Source organism: Vigna umbellata, chromosome 1 (assembly GCF_029865625.1).
Source record: "Vigna umbellata cultivar VRB3 chromosome 1, Vumbellata_1.0, whole genome shotgun sequence".
In the NCBI taxonomy this organism is placed as follows: Eukaryota; Viridiplantae; Streptophyta; class Magnoliopsida; order Fabales; family Fabaceae; genus Vigna; species Vigna umbellata.
Genome location: NC_142165.1, coordinates 39,531,648 through 39,554,949, shown reverse-complemented (window position 1 = coordinate 39,554,949; position 23,302 = coordinate 39,531,648). Strand labels below are relative to the sequence as shown.

The 23,302-nt window shown below is 33.8% G+C and overlaps 3 protein-coding genes across 3 annotated transcripts; 1 reads left to right on the top strand and 2 right to left on the bottom strand.

Annotated features, from left to right (window-relative positions):
• The first annotated feature begins 1,213 nt into the window (after window positions 1-1,213).
• LOC124832006 (DEA(D/H)-box RNA helicase family protein) lies at window positions 1,214-13,713 on the top strand. Its single transcript, XM_047306110.2, has 19 exons — window positions 1,214-1,590; window positions 1,666-1,820; window positions 1,904-1,991; window positions 3,694-3,942; window positions 5,300-5,395; window positions 6,742-6,930; window positions 7,022-7,181; window positions 7,260-7,390; window positions 7,826-7,999; window positions 8,088-8,360; window positions 8,841-9,035; window positions 9,737-9,940; window positions 10,161-10,230; window positions 10,360-10,508; window positions 10,914-11,222; window positions 11,998-12,057; window positions 12,168-12,320; window positions 12,443-12,553; window positions 12,684-13,713. The coding sequence occupies exons 1-19, from the start codon at window positions 1,267-1,269 to the stop codon at window positions 13,143-13,145; spliced, it is 3,552 nt and encodes a 1,183-aa protein (XP_047162066.1). The 5' UTR covers window positions 1,214-1,266; the 3' UTR covers window positions 13,146-13,713.
• Window positions 13,714-14,019: 306 nt separating this feature from the next.
• Window positions 14,020-16,458, bottom strand: LOC124832007 (Glycosyltransferase family 61 protein). Its single transcript, XM_047306111.2, has 3 exons — window positions 16,100-16,458; window positions 15,855-15,926; window positions 14,020-15,561 (listed from the first exon to the last, which is right to left on the bottom strand). Exons 1-3 carry the CDS (start codon window positions 16,239-16,241, stop codon window positions 14,387-14,389), a joined length of 1,389 nt encoding a protein of 462 aa, XP_047162067.1. The 5' UTR covers window positions 16,242-16,458; the 3' UTR covers window positions 14,020-14,386.
• A 3,437-nt stretch (window positions 16,459-19,895) lies between these two features.
• On the bottom strand, window positions 19,896-22,335 carry LOC124832008 (1-aminocyclopropane-1-carboxylate oxidase-like). Its single transcript, XM_047306112.2, has 4 exons — window positions 21,359-22,335; window positions 21,043-21,269; window positions 20,543-20,876; window positions 19,896-20,358 (listed from the first exon to the last, which is right to left on the bottom strand). Exons 1-4 carry the CDS (start codon window positions 21,461-21,463, stop codon window positions 20,092-20,094), a joined length of 933 nt encoding a protein of 310 aa, XP_047162068.1. The 5' UTR covers window positions 21,464-22,335; the 3' UTR covers window positions 19,896-20,091.
• Between the last annotated feature and the right edge of the window lie 967 nt (window positions 22,336-23,302).

Below are 23,302 nucleotides of genomic sequence, written 5' to 3'. Positions count from 1 at the left end.
AAAGTATAATTGAATCTAACATGAAAATTATACGTGGTTCAATTCAAACATGAAAAAGAAAAAAAAACAAAACCAAATCAAATGCGCAACTTAGTTTAATTTAATTTTGTGATTTTATCGTATTTATTAATACATGTATTTGTATTTTGTTTTCAATTTAATACTATATCATAAAAAATATTTTTTTATACCTTACTACGTTTAAATATTTATTCTTTTCAATCTTGTATACATTTTTTTTCCTTTTTATTAACAATAGAACTATACTAAAATACGAAGACACAAACAATATTTACCCTATACATATATTACAATGAAATTCAAAAGACATGAAGTATCAAAATCTAGTCTTACATATTGTATACGACCTTTGCAGTGCAACAAAACTAATAAAAAAATTTTAAAAATAAAATTGCATATGAACATTTACATTATAGATGACATAAGATCCTCTCATAAGATCTTATACGACCACTTTGAGCAAGTCTTACAACATCACACTGTTTTTAAGATCTTTTTACAAATTTTGTGTCAATGCACACATTTATAAGACTTAGTATAAAGTTGGTTTAGATGTAAAAATTAAAAAGAAAAATGAAAAAGATTATGTATTCAATTTTTCAATTAAAAACGAAAAAGATTATGTATTCAATATATGTAATTGAATTATATCGGTGACAATTTTTATTTGCTGATAGCATAAATGCCATTCAGTTTAGGTCTTAATTTTGTCTTTACTTCTCCTTATGTTAAATGTAATCTATTTTCTTTGTTTTTTTTTATAGATTATTCATTAAAACAAGTCATATTGTTAAGAACTAACAATACGATTTTTCTTAAATGATTAACTACATTAATTATTATCGTTTTTATAATAAAAGGATGTCAAACAAAGTTTTAAAATGAATGATACTTTAAATATATGGTAATTGACTAAGATAATTTAAAATCAGAACAATTATATTTTTTATTTGATTATTTTTAAATAATAAATCAATTATCAAGATAATAAAATAAGTTGATTTAATAAAAAATATATTGAACACTTTAGCCGTGGAAATAGAATAAAAAATCTATTTTCACGAACTATGGTAACTGTAATTTTGAAATACTCAAATAAAGATTTTTAAAAAAATTATTTTCTTTTATTTTACATCTAAACTTGATTTTATGTAAGGAAAGATAAGATATAAATAGCTTGGGTTTAGGGATGCAGAAGGTGTGTGTCTGCGCAGTGCAAACTCTCCCTCAGCCTTGACCACCACCATGCCTATGGCATATTCCGGCATATTTCAGGGCTTCTTCAGATTCAAAACCATGTCGCGGCTTCGCTGCACTCCTCTCAGACCTTACTTTTCATCCATTTCCATCACTCCTCTTCACCGCACCGCCATTCGCCTCCGCTCCTCCTCCACCGCGCTTAAAGTTGTCAACGTCACGCGCCCGAGGACCGTCGTGCGCCAGGGGACCGTTACGTTGCCGTTCTGGCACCAGCGCAGCTCCAGCTATGGTCGTTTTGCGTACCAGGATGTGTCCAGTGACGACTCCGATGTGGAATTCGCTTCTCATCCCTCTCATAGCCAACAAGTGGTTCGTCACTTTCCATTCCCTATCACAAGCACAGTTGCTTCGTTTGTTCTTTTTTAATGTGTTTGTTATTGTTAGGGTGATTCAACGCTCGAGAACATTGACGAGTGGAGATGGAAGCTGACCATGCTTATGCGCTCCAAAGACGAACTAGAAGTGGTGTCCAGAGAGAAGAAGGACCGTCGCGACTTCGAGCAGCTTTCCACTTTGGCTACCAGGATGGGTTTGTATAGGTAGCTAGCTATTTTCCCCTTAGCGTCCGTTGTTTGTTTGGTTATTTATTTCGTTCACTTCTGAATGGATTTTACTCTGGCAGCCGGCAATATGCAAGAGTTGTCGTGTTTAGCAAGGCGCCTTTGCCAAATTACCGCCCTGATTTGGATGATAAACGCCCACAGAGAGAGGTATTTAATTTCTTTGCAATTTCGGAGTTGGTGTGTGTTTTTTTTTTTTTTGTTTGGATTATTGTGTAAATGGTGCTACTTGATTTTAAATTTTTGGGATAACCTTGATTAACTAAATGAACCTGGTAACCGGCAATTCTGGGTTAAGGATACCATTTTTGGAGGTCGCCTTTTCCAACAAAGTAACCGGAGTTAAAGTTTTAGAATTGCAGTTGTTGTCATGATACATTGTCAGCGATGCTGGCAAAGGAGACTGTTGTTTGTGGTAGTGAGAGTGGGAAAATGTGTTTGGGGGGTGGCATTGGTGTAGTTGGCGGCAGTGTAAATAGATAGCGTCTAACATTGATGCAAAAGTAGTAGAGTAGAGAGGTTGGTGGCTAATATGGTGTTCAAGGTATTGAACTTAGGGGGTTGCGGCTGTTTTCTTTACTGCTGGGAAGGCTATTCTTTATAGTTTTTCAATTCCTTGGAATATGAGGAATTGGGATTCCTTGTCTGAGTGCTAAACAAACAAACACATAAAAGACTCTAGGGTCTGTTATATTTGAGAAGTGTTTTTTGTTTTAAAATATTTAATTAGAAAAAAATATCATATTGTTTCACTTTGTTTCTTATTTTTTTGACGTTTGTATAGGAAAATAACATAGAATCTAGGAAAAGAGTAAGAAACAGAAAGACAATAAGGGCTTTATGTGAGCAGAGATTAAAAGAAATTGCATCAAACTTATCATTAAATTCCACCAAGCTGCCTTGCTGTCAAAGATGCATCAAATCTTGAAAGTGATTTTTATGGCATGTATAGTGGTGCTCATTTCTATGGTCATGTCCAAAATTGATGGAGACATCATCCCTTCTGCACGTTATCCCTTGAAGCTTATTAGAAATGCCCTCCACCGTGTATATGAGCGATAGTGTATCAATCTTTGCAAGCCTTTGCCCAATTTGAACAAATCTTTCTTCCAGTTCACATGTCATTTCTTGTAATGTTGTTTTTGTCCATGGGTGAAAAGATTCTGGTCTTGTAACCATGGACAGCCAGCTCTGTTCTAGTATATACAATTTAGGGGCGATCGAGAAAGAAACAGAAAGACTAAATAGAGAATATATAGTCAGAACAGAAAGGACAGAAAGAAACATCATGACAGCACTAAAGAGGGACAGAGAGAAGTAAACAGAATAGTGAGGATAGATGAGAGAAACAAAGAGTGTGCACTGCACTTCTGTTATTGTCATTCAGTTTCAATCTACATGCAGTCTGTTAACATACAACATCCCTACCTTATATAGGGAGCTATGCATCAGCTACACAATCCTAACTGACATCTACCAAATAACTAACTAATAACATGTTTTTCTTATTTTATTTACATTTAAAAAAGGGAAAATAGAAAATAATAAAAGGTTGATTTCACTGTTTCTTACCCAAACATCGAAAAGCAGAAACAAATTAAAAACAAGATAACATTTTTGTAATTACAAGTGAAAACAGAAAACACTTTCTTAAATCAAATAGTTCCTCAATGTCCCAATTTCAATTCCAACTCCCATGCTTAAATTTTTTAGCACAATTCCAAGCACCACAAGTTTGTCAGTAGGTAACAATTTTCTTTACAGTTTTAATGCTAGAAATTTGTGATATTTGGTGATTTCTCTGACCTCTATAACAAGTATCCTGATTGACCATTTTTCTGTGTTTGTGCAGGTAGTCTTACCATTTGATGTTCATAAAGAAGTAGATGCCCGTCTCCATGCCCATCTCTCACAAAAGGCTACTGCAAGCAAGTGGAGTTATTTGAATGACTCATTGCATAAATCAAGTGATAATATAAACATTCCAGCTAATAAAGGAATGCATGAACAGCCAGAACCCTTGACTCCCAATAGTGTTGTCAAGGAGAAAATCCTGCAACGAAGAAGTTTGCAACTGCATCATCGGCAACAAGATTGGCAGGTTTTTTGAAGTGCATTTCATTTGCTGTTATTTTCTTAGCTGGCATTTCATTTGCTGTTATTTTCTTAGCTGGCATTTCATTTGCTGTTATTTTCTTAGCTGGCATTTCATTAATTTTGTATTTTAGGATCTTGACTCTAGTTCCATTCATAGTGTGGGCGTAAATTTATGAATTTTATAAATTGTGAATAATTATAATGCATCCATATTTGTAGTCCATGTATACAGTGTTTGCCAATTTTAAAAATGGACATGGGCCTTAGCATTGGTATCATACCCAATGGCGGAACTTGGACAAAAAATTCAGGGGTGCTAAATTAGATTTTTTATGTATAAATTATTTTTCTAATTAAATAAAAAAAATCTTTATTTCCTCTACTTAAACCATTTTCATACCATGATTCACGTATGCACTTTTTAATTTCTAATCTTTCTAATTCATTGAATTCACACAAGAGGGGTATTCTAATTTCAATTCCAATTCAAGGCTATTCAATTAATTCATTATGTGTAGCGGAATTCATAATGCAGCCCAAGATACATCCATAAAATTTTACAAATTTTATCATATGCAGTGGAAAACACAAAATCCCTAAATTTAGGGTTATACTAATTTGGGGAAAAATATAATTAGGGTTCATGCCAATTTCATAAAAGAATCCTTAAAATCATAATTAGGGTTCATACTAATTTGGGAGAAACATTGTAATAGGAGAATGATAAATCTAACATACATAAATCATGAAAAGATTCATGAGAGATATTGTGATAATGTGTTCTTCAATCTCTTTGTTCTTCAATCTACTTTCTTGATGACTGTGAAAGAACTTTATGGACAGTGACAGAACATTAATCTCTTTTATTAACCAACATTTATCAAGTTGGTTTTTATTTTAATTTTTAAACGATAAAGATATATAAATAAATAATATATATAAATAAAATGTGAGTCGGTGAGAAACTTTCCTAAACTTAATATAAATAATATAATAATATATAAATATAATTTTGAAATATATATAAAAAATAAAAGTAAATTTTTTTTGGGAGCTGTGGCTCCCCTAATCTTTTACTTTGGTTTTTTTAATGAATAACGAAACTATATCGACTTATTAAATCAATTATGGCAATATGACTATTTGAGTTCTGTTATCCCAACTTACTGATTAAGGGGCAATGAATTAGTTTTCTAGATTTTGATTGTTGATTCCATGTTATCTGGTTTCAGACATTGACATATAATGATGAAAGCTGTTTATTGATCTTCTCTAGCAATGAAATTCTGTTTTTAGTTAGATGTCCTTTTTTGTTATTTTATCCTTTATAAATGTTGTAACAGATGTTGGTTTACCTTTAGGAATCTCCTGAAGGGCAAAAGATGCTCAAATTTCGTAGAAGTCTTCCTGCTTTCAAAGAGAAGGATGCATTTTTGAGACTTATTTCAGAGAATCAGGTGAAAAATGGAAAATGAGGCCCTTTAAGATTTCTAATTTAGTAATAGTTCCTTGAATGTTTTGTTTTCACTTCTAGAAGAGAAAAACAAAAAAACGGCTTTGGGTTTGATGCTCATGTATGATCTTTTACATAAGACACAGCAGTATAATTTATAATTTATTGTGACTAGAGTAAAATTTTCTTACTGTTAAAAAATGCTGTTGATTGTAGGCAAGGTTGTTGTCATCTTAAACAAAATTTTATATGACCAAGATTGGTTATATCTCAGCGGCTAATTTTTTAATGCCCATGGTTTGTGAGGATGAGCTTTGCCACAATGATTAGGTTGCTACTCTTTTGAACTTGAGGTTCAAATTTTGGAAGCAGTCTCTCTCTTTCATTGAGAAGGGCTGTGTGCTATGTACCATACTTTTGTCCAATGCTTTTAAAATTGGACTGATCATTGTACTAGTGACTGTAGTTCATAATTCATTGGTTTAATTGTGGTCAAATCATTGGTAATTAAATACATATTTTTAATGTTATATAACATATTATGCAATAAATTAATTAAAAACATAAATGTCTTGCAAACACAAATTAATAGAGAGAGTTAAATTGAAGATAGATGTAAATCACGTATACATTATTAAAATAAATACATACATATTAACTTAAACATGATAAATTGGCTTAAATATTATACGCAACTTTAAGTCTACTATCTTCTCAAAATAAAGAATTGACGATGCAGTCAATGTTTAAAAATTGGCTGGTTCATGTTGGTTTACATCGTCTGACTCCTAGTTCAACTGTTCAGCTGACCAAACTAGTTCAACTGTTCAGCTGACCAAACTAGTTCAACTGACTCCTAGTTCACAGTTGCACCCCTTGGGGCCCATGGAGCAAATCACCCTTTTATTTTCAGTGATTCACGTCACTGTCGTATGAAATTACATATTGAATCAAGTGGGCTTGTGAAAGATTAGAGTGAAGGAAGCATTAAAGGAAAACATGCAGAGAGATTTTGGAATACATAGATTTGGACAACTATCAAACAGATGTTCGAAATTTTGTCACAGCTTATGAATTAATTAACTAGTGCACTAAGCTCATGCTTTTTGCAAAGTTTACAAGAATATAATCCTATAGGTCTTTCATATTTGGAGCATGCAGAAGCCAACAATCAAATTGATACAACTTATAGTTTCTAAAGCAAATAATAATTTATAAAGGGTAAAATAAATGGATATTATATAGGTTTTCTATATTTTCATATATATTTTTTGTGGAAACTGAGTCTCAATACGTTTGTTGGCTGAATGATAGTTTATATTAAGTGGTATCGTCAATGAAAAAATGCAGGTCGTTGTTGTCTCAGGTGAAACTGGTTGTGGTAAGACCACACAACTTCCTCAATACATATTAGAATCTGAAACCGAAGCTGCACGCGGAGCTGTATGTAACATAATTTGTACTCAGCCCAGAAGAATATCTGCTATGTCTGTTTCTGAAAGAGTTGCAGCAGAACGTGGGGAGAAGTTAGGAGAATCTGTTAGTTTGTGAACCTTTTCAGCTTGAAGTACTTTGGCTTGCACACATGACTGTTTAGCTTACGTTTTCTACCTGTTTTACCTTCTGATAGGTTGGATACAAAGTTCGTTTGGAGGGTATGAAAGGGAGAGATACCCGTCTTCTTTTTTGCACCACTGGTGTATTACTGCGGAGACTGCTTGTAGATAGGAATTTAAAAGGTGTAACTCATGTTATTGTCGATGAAATTCATGAACGTGGAATGAATGAAGGTAGGTAAACAATTGTTTTATCCTCATGTTTAATAATACTATTTAAAATTATACTTACAACTGGTTTTCACGTGTCAGATTTTCTTCTCATTGTCCTGAAGGAAATTCTTCCTCATCGACCTGATTTGAGATTGGTTTTGATGAGTGCAACCTTAAATGCTGAGCTTTTTTCTTCATACTTTAATGGTGCTCCAACTATGCATATTCCTGTAAGTTCAGGATAGTCATTTCTGTAATCCTTGTTAAAGTTCAGTTACTGTCTCTCTAATGTGTTATCATATCATTTTTCACTGTTATGATGTGATTTTATGATGAGTTGGTACTGACAAATGATATGGCACATTAATGGACGTGGTGATTTTCATGTCATGATAAACACTTGTTTAAGCTTTAAATGATAAAAAGTGTATTTTAGCAGTTGAACAACTTAGCTGTTGACTGAAAAACTCTGGTTGGTATTCTTTTGCTCATTAACCTTTTTTTTTCTAGGTGGTACACTGATAGAAAATCTTGAAGTTATTTTTAGGAGAAATTTTACGTTTTTCTGCTTTGGCAAATCTGTATACATTTGCTTATTAGATGATATGCGAGATATGGTAAACTTGTTTTCCCTTTGTTCATTTTTGGACCCGTGCACATTCTAGGGTTTTACATTTCCAGTTCGAGCACATTTTCTTGAGGATATTCTGGAAAGAACTAGACATCGGTTGACACCTTATAATCAAATTGATGACTATGGTCAAGAAAAAACGTGGAAAATGCAGAAACAAGCTCAAGCTTTCAGAAGAAAAAAGAGCCAAATTGCTTCTGCTGTTGAGGTACAAGTAGAGGCAGAAAATTTCACCTTTTCATATTAGGTCCTTAAGCTTTGGTTAATTCTGTTCACTTCTCTGTGATTTTTAATAGGATGCTTTAGAAGTTGCGGACTTTAAGGGATATAGCCTACGCACCCAAGATTCATTGTCCTGTTGGTGCCCTGACTCAATTGGTTTTAACCTTATTGAACATGTGCTTTGTCACATTGTTAAGAATGAAAGGCCAGGAGCTGTTTTGGTTTTTATGACTGGTTGGGATGATATAAACTCTTTGAAGGATCAACTTCAAGCTCATCCTTTGTTGGGTGATCAGAGCAAAGTATTGCTTCTTGCATGCCATGGCTCCATGGCCAGCTCTGAGCAGGTGATCTTGCTATATTATCTTATTAACCATAAAATAATCCTTGTTGTCTAGATTACAATTTAATTCAAGACATCTAATGGCTAATTTTAACTGCAAATTTTGGAAATAATAGCTCGGAAGTGATCAAAATTAAGTACATTTTGCTAAAAATGGGTGTTTCGGAAACAGTTTTTCGGAAAATTTTGTTTGAGAAAATGAAAGACATTATTCTAATATAAAAGTTGTAACAAGGTTTTAGGAACTCGTCATGTGGTGCTGAAATTTGCTGCAGCAATTGGTTATTTAAAGAAGCTAATGCAATTTTTTTTCCTGTGGGAGGGGATTTCTTTTCGCCTTGAAGCAATTAAATTTCCATGCTCTAATTGATATAATAAATCACATCTCTATTTCATTGGTCATATATTTCTGGTCCTAGTAAGTTAAACATTGCCATAAGTTATATGATTTTTTTTTGTTCCCATTTTACTTACTATTCTGCAGAAGTTGATATTTGAAAATCCTGAAGGAGGGGTGAGGAAAATTGTTCTGGCAACTAACATGGCTGAGACTAGTATTACCATTAATGATGTTGTCTTTGTGGTTGACTCTGGAAAAGCAAAAGAAACATCATATGACGCATTAAATAACACTCCTTGTTTGCTTCCATCTTGGATCTCAAAAGCTGCAGCCCGGCAGGTATGTGTGATTGTTCAACATAGTTTTGTGGATTTGGATTAAAGAATTTATTTGTCTTTTTCTGTTTGAATGGAATACATTCCTATTAAAGGGTTTAAAGGAATACCTTAAAAAACTTAAAGGCAAAAATTAGAGAAGGCATTGCTCCTAATACTTTTACTACAGGAAATTCAGTTTTTGATATAGCCAATAAGATTAGGCTTCGTTGTTGTTTCATTGTAAAAATAGTTTTTTTTTAATAATAGGCTGAAGTTTTTTCCATATAGAGAACCTGAGCTATGTAATTGGGTTAGTAAGAAATGTGAAGGGGCAAATTGTGGCTTGTCTCTTGTGATACACAAGATATGTTGTTTTTGTTTGTCATACATGCTCTATAGAACGTATACAACAAGAAGTTTTGTGTAATATTTCCTGTTTGTTAAAATATTTTCTTTAATAATTTTAGATTGTACTTATGTTTCAATCGAAGTTAGATGCTCATCCTCAATGCTTTTTGATGGATTTGTGAAATCCGACTATGCTGTTCACTTATAATAATTGTTATCTCAATCATGTGGAAGTACATGTTTATAAGTAGTTAAATTCCCATTGTATGACTCCCATGTCTGTGTTCAGCTTCATAATGTTTTTGTTTCTCAGATTATGCTTTTCTATATTATTTAGACTGTCTTGTTTCTTAGAAAGCTTTTATAACCTTTTAGAGGAGAGGAAGGGCTGGTCGTGTTCAGCCTGGCGAATGCTACCATCTTTATCCCAGATGTGTTTATGATGCTTTTGCTGATTATCAATTGCCAGAGCTTTTGAGAACACCTTTGCAATCCTTGTGCCTTCAAATCAAAACTCTACAACTTGGAAGCATCTCTGAGTTTTTATCTAAAGCTCTACAGCCACCAGAGCCTCTATCGGTAAAATTCATTGATCGTGTTTCTGGAATTTGCTTTCAAATACAAGGGTTGTTATTTATAATGTCCATGAATTGTATGTGTAGAAATTATGACATTCTGCATCCTGTATCGGTGTTTATATTTCCAGTGAATTGTATGTGTAGAACTTATGACATTCCGCATCCTGTATCCGTGTTGTTTTACTCAATATATTATGTAATCAATTACTTTTGTTCTGCAGGTTGAAAATGCTGTTGAATATTTGAAGATTATTGGGGCCTTAGACGGGAATGAAAATTTAACAGTTTTAGGTAAAAGAACTACTGCCCCGTGGTCTTTATTTCTTCTTCCACTATCAAGGAAAAGAATGTTCTCGTGACTTTCAAAGTGTTATCATGATTTATTCTAGAGTTACTGTTGATTGGATTGTTAATTTTCAGGGCACAAATTGGCAATGCTTCCTGTAGAACCCAAACTTGGCAAGATGCTCATTTTAGGAACCATCTTCAAGTGTTTGGATCCTATAATGACTGTTGTTGCTGGTCTAAGTGTAAGAGATCCATTTGTGACGCCATCTGACAAGAAGGATGTAAGTTTTTGTTTTGACTGTTGCTGATATTTCCTGCTACCTGACTCTTCTTTTGTTGAACTTGGATGCTCCTCTTGATAGAAATGGTGGTAAAGTTTATTAGTTTTGATGGTAGCAAGTGGACCAGTTGTTTCCAAGAGTATAATAACTGGAAGCAAACTAGAGCAAGTTCATAGACCTATCAAGCATGTGCACTGTATTGGTTGATTAGGTTGATATCATCGAGTAAATATGATTTCATATCAATATTTTTTGGGTGCTTATTATAATGGTTCACTTTTGATATCAAAATTGTCAGTGTTTCTGCCTTCATTATACATATACATGATCAATATGTTAAAAGTCTGTTAGGTAAACAGGGCCCTGGCTTTGTATTCAATTATTTACATTGTATGCTCTATGCAGCTTGCAGAGTCTGCCAAAGCCCAATTTGCTGCTCGTGAATATAGTGATCATCTTGCCCTTGTCCGGGCTTATGAGGGTTGGAAAGATGCTGAGACACAGCAGGCTGGTTATGAGTACTGTTGGCGAAATTTTCTTTCTTCTCAAACACTTAAGGCCATTGAGTCTCTTCGAAAGCAATTCTTTTACTTGCTCAAAGATATTGGTCTGGTCAATGACAAGCCTGAAACCTACAATGCATGGAGTCATGAAGTGCATCTCATCCGAGCAGTCATCTGTGCGGGTTTGTTTCCCGGAATATCTTCTGTTATGGTAACCAACACTGCTAGTCCTTTCAACTATTTTGTTTCCAAAATGTTCAGTTTTTACTTTTATTTATTTACTTTTGGCCATGTGTGGCCCTACATCTATTGTTATGTTTGTGGAACCCTTTTTGTTTCTATTTGTGGCATCTTCATTAAAGTTACATAGATGTGTATCACATACACAATGACAAGTATGAACCACATGAACTTCACAATTTTTCTCCCCTTTGTTTTTTGCCGAAATTCAATTTTGATTTTCATTTATTTTGCATTTGTGCTTTCTATTTCCAAAATAAGGGAGTTGAGTTCCCTTAATGATTTGTTGATGATGTGACACTTTTCTATCAACACCATCGACAAACGAAAAAAATTATCATTTCATAAAATGTAGTGTTACATCAACAAAAAAAAGTGAGCATTATTATGTCAATAACAGGGTTAACCTCGGGAAGGAGCTGCTTGGGGGGCTCATGGAGGTAATCATAACATTGCGATTAAGTGTACATAAACCAATCTTTGTTGAAATAGAACAACCAAAACTGTAAATTGGTCTCTGTCAAAATTGTTTGTATTTGTTTCTTTTTTACCATGGTGTTGGTAATAATCTTGATAGATTCTTTTTTTATCCATGCTTCTTCATGGGGTTCTGTTCGGTTAAGTAATATATGTATATTATTTTACCGGTTCATGAAATTATTGGGAATATTGTCATGCTTTAATTATTATGTAGTAGTTTCATTGTGTACTTTTTTATTTGAGGTTGTACAACTTTTGTTGTGCAGAACAAAGATAAGTCAATAGCACTGAAGACAATGGAGGATGGTCAGGTTCTTTTGTATTCTGTAAGTTTCTCTTCAAATATCTGACTTTTTGTCCATCCTTGTATTATGACTCAGTTTTAATTGGGGGAATATAATCCATCGAAGTTTAATTTTGGTGCTACATCTTGTAGAGCTCTGTAAATGGCTGTGTACCCAGAATTCCATACCCATGGTTAGTGTTTAATGAAAAGGTGAAAGTGAATTCAGTATTCCTCAGAGATTCAACTGGTATATCTGATTCGGTGCTTCTCTTATTTGGTGGGAATGTATCCAGAGGTGGACTTGTAAGTTCCTACCATATTTTCTCTTCACTTTCCACCTAGATCTGTTATTCTTGGTTGTATGTTCTGGGTTTCCTTTTTTGCTATTTATTATATTGTGCGCTTGCATGTAATTCATTTGACAGGATGGTCACCTGAAAATGTTGGGAGGCTATTTGGAGTTTTTCATGAAACCAGAATTAGCCAATACTTACTTAAGCTTAAAGATGGAACTGGAAAAATTGATACAGAAAAAGGTAAGTTCAATCCATTATTAACATTTTCTTTTTTGGAATTATTTATTTTGTGTAACCCGCATTCATCCATCATTTTTGGTTTCTCTTCAAGTCTTTGGATATTGACTTTATGATTTGCATGTTTTGCCAGCTTCAGGATCCCACGCAGGAAACACAATCGCATAGTCAGCTCCTTTCAGCTGTTAGATTGTTGGTTTCAGAAGACCATTGTGATGGTAGGTTTGTCTTTGGTCGCCAAGTCCTATCACAGGTAAAGAAGGAAACAAACTCCAAAAGTGGAGTCGAGGCTGAAAATTTTAAAAATCAACTTCAGTCATTTCTTAACAGAGCTGGACATGATTCACCAACTTACAAAACAAAGCAGCTGAAAAACAGCCAATTCCGTTCTACTGTCATATTTAATGGGTTGAATTTTGTTGGTCAGCCTTGCAGCAACAAAAAATTAGCAGAAAAATCTGCTGCTGCTGAGGCTCTTCTATGGTTGAAAGGGGATAGCCATTCATCTGATGGTATTGACCATGCATCAGTTCTTTTGAAGAAGAGCAACAATAAAAGTAGGAAGAAATCATTTAGTGGCGCTAAGTGGAGTTGAGCTGCCTTTAAAAGGGTACCTTGGATGGATTTGTTAATAGGATTATATACGAGGAAGAACTTGTCCATTTGAAGTCTATGGTGCAATTGATTCATGGATCTTTCCTGTCATAATTTCAATGGTGAATGTACAGAGCAGTTGAGAAAACTTGAGTGTGACAGGTACAGATCAGAGCCCCTTTTTTTGTAAAGGGTAGAATTGGGGCACAATTCAATACGAGCATTTCCACAAGGGCTGACTGAGCAGCTTTCAGAGCTTGCATATAGAGGTCTAAGCAGCAACAAGTTGTATCCATATGCCGATGATGCATTCTTTTTGCACGGCTGTTGCGGTGGATTCAAAACCAACAATTCATTGGGGGACAACTCATTTTCCATATTTAAGACCCGTCATTTAATGGAAGAACATGTATACTATAATTTATTCTGTATTCATAGATGTGATGCTCAGGGAACCGAATTAAGTTAATCAAATTTGCTGATTAGGAATGTGTTTAAGATGAATTGTACTCTTAAAAGCCTATTATGAGGCTTGGTAATTGTTACACCTGATTTGGATTTTTTTTCTACTGACGTTGTAAACTGTGGGAGGTAAGTTAATCCAATGAAAAGTACGAAGCAATTTTGATTTACTAACCTGATTAGAAAATCAAAGAATCAAGAAGTTGTATAATTTTAGAACCTACAACAATCAATAGCGATGACTTTATGACTGTAGCGGTAATGGAAGCTCTTGTGTTATCTGCAGAGTAGGTTTTCAATTGTTTTTTAAAAACACTCCACATAGTTGTCTAGGGTAAAATTCAAAGTAAGAACTAAACCAATTTACAATCTATCTCACCAACTCCACTTTCTGAAGTAGCAGGTGCATGGTGTCCCACATAAAGTTTAAATTGAATTCATGTTTATCTCTTCAACTTAAGTACAAGCAACAGTTTTTACATTTACAATTACAAATTCACTCATTATCATTATTAATTTTACATGAGAACTTTTGAGAAAAGAAAACCCATTATTTCCTAAAATAAACATTTACCCAAACATAGGACATAGCCTAAACTTTTTGTCAATGCATGATGTCTCAAAATACATAACAAACATCATTTTCCTTTCAATACAGAAATTTCGTTTCAGATGATAACCTGTCTGTCATTCTGTAAGCTGTTTGTTGAAAAACAACAGATAAATATCCGTAAGAAAGAAAAGAATTTGATCAAATCCTAATTGTGACACATATCATACTCATTTATGCAATAGCTCAAGAGCTCTCTGCAATGTAGGCTTAAACCTGTTAACATCAAGCTTGATATTTTGCTTGTCCAAATACACAGACTTAAATTCTTGCCACCCTATTTTCCCAATCAATGGAGGATCCTTTATAAACATGTGATCTAGCGGGTATTGTTGTACAAGAGTGCTTTCTTCCAAGCTTATTTTATATTCTAAGTACTTTATATTCATATCCTTTGAGGGTGTTCCAAAGTCATTTGTGGCAAGCCAGTCCAATGCATACCCACCATAAGGCACAACCTGTATGAAAACTGCATTTTCCGGAAGGAAAAGTATGTTAGTGAGACCTGCTCCATGAACTCCCAGTAACACATCACAGGAATTCACAACATGAGCAAAGCCCCACATGCTCTTCCCTGCTTCCCTAATGATGACATCAAAACCCAAACTCTTGGCCATTTTTTCTATTTCATCGGTATTAATGAAAGATCTTGATCTTTTTCTTGAAAGAATCATGAGCCTTGGCTTCCCATGTCGACCATTTCTGATTTTTATTGCTTGGAATCTCTTCAATGCATAGGAACTTCTCAAAAAATCCCTGAAGTCCTGCATGGAATAGGAGTATTTTTGAGGGTCAATGCTTAGTTCTTTATGGTGCCGTTTGAGCCCCACATTCACCCTTGGGAAGCAATGAACTCCATCATCTTGATCAATGTCCATAATCTCATAGTAGGACAGCTTCTTAAGAAGTGGTTTGTGCTTTGAAATCCACCAAGGACGGTTATCTGCTATGATAAACTGTACTTCTCCATTGAACTGTCTAGCAGTCAAAAACAACGGAATAACAATGTCAGTGAATTCATGGAAGTGGTTTCCAGTGTACCCTCCAGTAGAAAACAGTACAGCTGGAATGCTGTGATTTTGGGTGCATTGGGGGACTTTCTGGTTAACATTCACCTCCTTCAATGTCCATTTTCTTACACGAATCATTGCATCTACATCATCCTTTCTTGCATAAGGCTTTAAACTCCGTGACATGTTTTTTTCCAACGTTATTGCCTTAGATGAAGCAATGTATACAGTGGAGGATTTTCCTAAGACTCTGATATCCCCCCTTGCTTGGCAAAATTCTGTTCTTTCTTCTGAACTGCACAGTAGCTCCTCTTTCTTTGTTTCTTTCCCTTCAACTGCAAAATAAAGAACAGTAACTTTACAAAAGGTCTAGCTTGTATCATTCTATCTTTATCTTTATCCATTTGTGAAGAACTGCCACTGCCTTCAACTACAATTTTGGTCATATTCACTTTAACTGCAGGCACCAGAACCATCAGAGAATCACATGTTGTAAGACACATTTACCTCAACACTCTATAATATGATCAGAGTTTAAGGATTCATTAGCTTATGTATTAAAAGTTCTGGTGAAGTTATCTCATTTGAGGTGTACTTGTGTTAACCTTGTTGAGATTCAAAATCATACCTTTGGATATTCGTGAAGAGCTGCCGGTGATCAGCATTTTTGTGTCAACACCTACTAAGAGCTTCAGATTCACTGCACAGAAACAAAGGAAACTAAAGTCATACTTAATGGCTACAAAAAAAGTTTATAATACGAAATGGTTGAACATATATCTTCATTTCATGCCGTGTCAAAGCACAATGTGTGCTTCTACTTGATCTTGGATTACGGAAATAAGTAACAAATGCAAGAAGTTAAGCACTCACACACGTGCACAGGACCCAAGTAAGGCTTAAACACAGTGCAAAGACTGAAAACTATGAACAAGCAGCTCACAAATGCTCCATATCCCAACCTTTTCTGCTCATAACGACTAAAGCTTTTGGCCAGTACTGTGTCGTAAATCATTTTATTTATCACTCAAGAACCCTTCTTCTGTGTCAGGATCACAATACCATCAAATAGAAGTAGTTTTGAGTAACACCTCTTTAGTGGATCACCATGAATTTTTTTGTACACATCCTCTGTGGTTTGAGTAGTCGGCTAAGCAAGATTTTGAGACAGTTCTATATGACAAATGGAGGAAGGTCGAGGCGCATTTTCTATTCAATGTTGGTCTCCACGAAGTTGTTGTTATATCTTGAATCAAGAGGATTCTCCAAAACCAATATTTAATGGCCAATGAAAAGGACTTTGGTTGACTGTTACGACGAAGAAACCTTTTAAACGATTGGTGTTTGGTAAGATCATATTTTTTCACATATGAAGTATGAACTGCCAACCGTGGAACCCATCTTTGAAAAGTATTAACCAACTAAACCTTGCTTAGAATGCTGGTATCAATTATTGCATTTCTCGAATCACCGCTAGATTATTAGTTCATTACCTTCCATGCTCACACAAATGTGGCTCAAGTCACAAATTAACCAAAAATAGCAGCTTAGTTAACTTGATGAACAAAACACACAGGACGGATTAGCAATCAGTTTGAACTATAATACGGTTGATTGGTATCAAAAAGTCATTGCATTAAAGTGTAAAACGGGCCACATTCTTATGCTTGGATTTATCTTTTTACTTTGTTTAGTTATACTTCTCATCTCACCATAAGGTAGTTTGAAGTTTTACTTCCTCTGATAAAGATAAAAAAGCATCACTTTTTAAAACAATTCTACCGAAATAACTTTCTCACTCGATACCCTTATTGAGATAGACATGAATTGATTTAAGTACAGGCAAAAAAAATAATTTTTTATCAAAATATGAGAACATAAGTCGGTTTGATTTATCTGAAATTTCAGTAACTATGAGACAGTGATTTAAGTTGCATCAATCGTGTTTCAAGACTTCTCATTTGCTTGTATCACATTCTCCTTCGATACAACAAAAGTAAGTTTGAGAAGAAGAAATAAGCTGAAAGTGGAAGAAAAATGTCGGCAAGAAGCTGAATTTAACGAAGCCAATTCCAGTAAGAAAAGCATATTCAAACAAGTCGTTTGGTAGCACAGAGCAAGACACTTTAACAATATGAGTATTTTTTCTTGTTGTAGTTTTTGGTGGGGTGCATGATAATACAGAGTCTTTGTATTATATGTTTGATCACTTCTAGAGAAATACGTGTGCGTCGTAAAATAATTTAAATATTTGATTATAGAAAGAGGTAGTTCTAAAAGTAATCATTATTAATGGATTTAATGACGTCGAAAATGCAACAACCCTAGCAGGTTGGCATGATCATGCTTATATCTCATAAAATAACGTTCGTGTTTCTCTTTCTTTTACTCACACAAACACGCATTGATGCAAATGAAATTTGAAAACATTTAGCAGTTACTATGAATGAGAATAATCGGAACACTCAACAAATCCTTGACCTTAAAATTTTGAGGAGGCCAATGTTGATGTTTGGAAGTCAATGTTAGGTAGGAAATTGTGGGATTATAGGATGGATAATATGTGTCAGTGATTAATATGTACTGTGCGTGCTATGCATGTTCTATCAATAATAAATAATTGAATTTATTAAAATATAAAAATAAATAAACATATGTAAAATTAAAGATTCAACTATACTCACCGGGGAACACATAATTTAAAAATGTATTATGAATTTTCCAATCTAAAACAAATTTTCAAATTACATAATCCAATATTCTAGACTATATAGTTTATAATATATTTTTAAAATTTTAAATTATTTCAAATTATGCAATCTAGCGTACATTTTTCAATTATAAAATCTAAAATTTATTTTCAAACCGTAATGTATATTCCAAATTGTATGATCAAGAACATATACTAAATTGTAGAATATAAAAATCTAAAACATGAACATTTTAAACTTTCCAACATCCTCAGGAAGGTATAAGAAAAAACTTCAAGAATGCAAAAAGTAATTACCTAGAAAGCACTTTGTAGTAGGCCATTGCTTTCTGCACCCATGTTTCTTCCCTTAAGCAGACCTTGTACTAGCGACACCCTTTCACCTTGCAAAGCCCAACCCATAAGAAATGCATGCTCTTTAGAGATTCAATCACACTCTTGATTCAAACATTTCTTCCTACACCCCATAATTTTAAACTTCATCCCATAGTTTTAAAATTTTCTAATTTATTTTATGATGGGTGATTTTCAGTTTGAGTTCCGTTTAATTCATGACATTAAGCATTACCATTTTTGTATTCAAGGATATATAATTTGAAATGCAAATTTGTATTATGGATATTCTAAAATACTGAATAAAAATATACACTCTAAAACGTGTTTTTTAATAAGAAAATAATAATAAGAAAATATACACTCTAAAACTCTAAAATTGTTATCTCAAATCAAGTTAAACTTCCATTGTACGACTCCCATGTCTGTGTTCAACATCATAATGTTTTGTTTCTCAGATTATATGCTTTTCTATATTATTTAGACTGTCTGGTTTCTTAGAAAGTTTTCATGACTTTTTGGGGGAGAGGAAGGGCCGGTCGTGTTCGGCTTGGCCAATGCTACCATCTTTTTCCCAGATGTTTTTTTGAAGCTTTTGCTGATTATCAATTGGCAGAGCTTTTGAGTACACCTTTGCAGTCCTTGTGTCTGCAAATAAAAACTCTACAACTTGGAAGCATCTCTGAGTTTTTATCCTGCATCGGTGTTTATATTTCCAATGAATTGTATGTGTAGAACTTATGACATTCTGCATCCTGCATCTGTATTGTTTTACTCTATTTATTATGTAATCATTTATTTTTATTCTGCAGATTGAAAATGCTATTGAATATTTGAAGATTATTTGGGCCTTAGACGGGTATGAAAATTTAACAGTTTTAGGTAAAAGAACTACTGCACCATGGCCTTTATTTCTTCTTCCACTATCAAGGAAAAGAATATTCTCCTGACTTTCAAAGTGTTATAATATGATTTATTCTAGAGTTACTGTTGATTGGATTGTTAATTTTCCGGGCACAAATTGGCAAGATGCTGATTTTAGGAACCATCTTCAAGTGTTTGGATCCTATAATGACTGTTGTTGCTGGTCTAAGTGTAAGAGATCCACTTGTAACGCCATCTGACAAGAAGTATGTAAGTTTTTGTTTTGACTGTTGCTGATATTTCCTGCTTCCTGAATGTTCTTTTGTTGAGCTTGGATGTTACTCTTGATGGAAATAGTGGTAAATTTTATTAGTTTTGATGGTAGCACGTGAGACCAGTTGTTTTCATACTCAGGCAAGGAAGGTTACAGACAGAGTCTATGAACCAATACCGCCAGAGAACATAGTCTGGTAAATATTTAGATGAAAGTTGGCAAGTTTTGTTACCACTAATTCTTTTGGTTGAATCATGTCACAAAATACTGATTCAATAATTCTTTTGGTGAATTAAATACCGTTGTAATCTGATCTTGAGCATTAAGTTGGTGGACCGATATAGATAATGCAGTTGTCTTGCCTATTCTGGTAGCTACCATTTCTATTTTTCATGTGCTGGTGTTGGGTGTACTGTCATATATTGAGTTCATGTTTATTGCACTTTACAAATTGGGTAAGGTGGACCCAGCAAGGTTAAGATAGAACGAGTAGAAATGTTGCATATTATTTCAACAATTCTGAAGTACAAATAAACAATCCACTGTATTAAGAAATTGAATGATTAAACAACCATTATTTCTTGCTTAATTGCATTCTATTTCCTCACTTCTTCCAAATCAATAAAATTTCTTCTAGCAGTATAGTATAGCACAGCTCCAATTAAGCCGTTTGGTTGGAACTAACTAAACTGTGTTCACGCCTTTCATAGCTTCAAATCTTGGTTCCTTTGGTTGGAACTTCAGTGTAGCGTAGAGCCTCATGTAATCCTCAAACACAAATTTTGGGTATACTTTGTCTATCACTTGTGTTTTTCTCTCCAGCAATGCTGGTGCAGGATAGATAACAGCATCACCAGCAGGGTTGTAGAATGAGGCTATGGACATTCTAGTCCCATCAGTTCTAGCAATCACACGGTGCTCCACACTTTTGTATTTCCCATTGGTGAGTACCTGTTTCATCAAAAAATGTGTTAAGAAATAGACTTTAAGCCTAACTCAACCTTACAAAACCGGTTTGTAAGACGAGATTTGCATCCACTTGTATACTCTAAATATTCTTAGAATCATAACCAGAATTGAAGACTATTTCATTATCCTATTAGAGACGTATTATTTCAGTACTGAAAGAATGTACCTCAAGCTGGTCACCAAGGTTAACAACAATGGAGTGGCGCATTGGAGGCACATCCACCCACTGGCCATCTTTGAGAAGCTGCAGGCCACTGACCTTATCATCTTGCAAGAGAAGGATAATCCCACCTGCATCTGTATGAGCACGAAGACCCTTCACCAGCTCTGGCTTCGGACATGGAGGGTAGTTTGCTACCTTTGTGCCAAAATTTGGACCCTTTGATCCACAGAAGGCTTTCTTCAGGTACCCTTTCTCTAATCCAAGATTTTCACACAAAAGGTCAAGCAGCTCCTCTGCAAGTTTCTCCAATTTTTGTGCAAAGTCCTTCATTGCCTTCCTGCATTCACACCCATCTAGTTCAGACCATGTCTGTGTTTTATGCAGACAGTACAAGATATCATCACATTATCAATTTCATCAGCCAAATCACACATTCTTACCTATGGTAGTTTCAATATTCACATGCATGCATGAAGCATATCTTAGTTTTCAATTTGCCTTACCTGTACTCTTCACTGAGATCAGGAATTTCAGAGATGTTTGAATGTGGAAGATGGCGCAAGAAGAAGGTGCTCTCCCAGTCCATGTCCTTTATTTCACCTTGGACACCCTCCAATCCCTTGCTTGCCACTGCCTCCTTGAACCTTTGCTCCATGCATTTCCTATAATGCTCTTTCGTTAACCTTTCCACAGTATCCAAAAGTTCAAGGGGTATTCCATGATTTACCAACTACAATTAGGAAAGAAAGCAACATCATCAGTATGGTAAAAATGAACATGAAGAAAACTTAAGGTAGCAAATATATTTCTGTGGGATACCTCAAAAAATCCCCAGTTTTCACAAGCATCTTCGATTTTCTCTAGGACAGCCTTTCTCTCCTCGCCATTGATATTCTCAAGGTTGATCACTGGGAAGTTCTCCATCTCTCACTTCTTCAATCTCTTGTTCCTTTATCTTAATGTTTGAGAGTGTAAATGTGTGTGTGTTTATGCAAAGCTAGGTGTGTGGTATTTATAGTGGAAGAGCAAGGACACTAAAAGAAGTAAATTTTGGTGTGTTGATCATGAATCATGAGATGCATGTTCAATAGTTAGTAAGGACAATCATTATACACCAAAAACAGTTTACGTGGTTGAATTGTCTATTTTGGTATACGTTGGACACTTGTGGTGGCTAATGCAAACATAACTTTCCTAGCATTTTCCCATGACCTTTTTGGAGTTATGCTACTCCTTTCTTAGAAGGTAGTGCAAGCTTTATGGGATTTATTTTTGGAAGAAAAAATCATATAAATGTAAAAAAAATATATTTAACACCTCTTTTAATCTAAACTATCGAGATTTTTTCTTGAATAATGATATTTTAACACAAAAATATTTTACATTCATATCATACTATTTTTACTTATTTTTTATTTTCTTTTTTCTTGAAAAAATACATGTAAAAGTGTATTTCTTTACCATTATTCTTTTTCTTTTTTTTTCTTTCTATGATTGTTACTGTAAAATTTACTGACTTTAGAAAGTATGGTTTCTTCTGCAACTATGTTTTAACAGTACAACAGGTAAAATTTGTTTTAACAATTTAAGAAATTGGTGAGAAGAAAATAGAAGATCAAACTGAAACGTGCTGGTTTTATATTTGGAAAATATTCTATTAAAAAAAATTCATTCAACTCTCTTGTTTTAGTTCTTCTTTTACTTCTTCTTTTCATATTATTATCATTCGTGAAAAACGTGAAAAGTGATATTTTTGCCTATATTATAATATTATTCAATTTTAGTCGTAGTATGCCATCAGTTTAATACTACAGAATGATGAATTATTTTCTTACAATAATCAGCAATGCAATACAAGTTTAATGTAGTAATACGACTTTCAGAAGTGACATTAAGATAAGCCAACTTAATGAGAATTAGTCAAAAAAACCGAATTTAGATTCTATCATGAAAACCTTACGTAATATTATTATAGTTCATTCAAAAAAACTCATTCAATAAAAATAGTCGTAAGAGAGAAAGAATTAATTAAAATTTGCTTATAAGGCACCCAATCCCATTGTTATAATAAATTAATCAATTCTTATAATAATTATTTTAAAATTTGTATTTAAATGGCTTTTTATTAGTTCACTGTATTATTTTTTTACGTCATCAAAATTAAATAAAAACGTTATCCTGCCAATAAAATTTTGAGAAAGATAATTACCAAAAGGAAAATTATGATAAATACGTTTTTATATTTCTAAAAATAATTTCTCTGCAATTTTTTTTAAAGAATAATAACACTTAAAAGTGTAATAGTTTGCAAAAAATAAATTAAACTCATATATTGGCATATATATTTATAATACATTTTAAGTATTTAACTTTTAAAATATTATTAAGCATTAAAGTATTTGATACACTTGATTAATAACAGGAGCCACTTGACTAAAGACTACTATATGGATTTATTTTGTGCATTGTTTGGTGTATCAGCCTACCAAGTCAGAGTGCAGACCAATATTAAACTTCGATTTTCTCCAACTATTTCTGATGTCAAATATTTGCATATTTTTTGTGAGATGGCTGAAGAAAAAATGTTGGATTTAGACTGCAAAACTTTTAAACTTCCAAATTTCCAATATTATAATGACAGATCCATGACTGTGTTTAGAGAAAGAAAAAAAACAAAGAAACCCTAAGGAAAATTTCACAGAATTAAATAACTGTAAATAGAGACAAGAAACTAGAACAGTAAATTTCACAGAATTATTAATA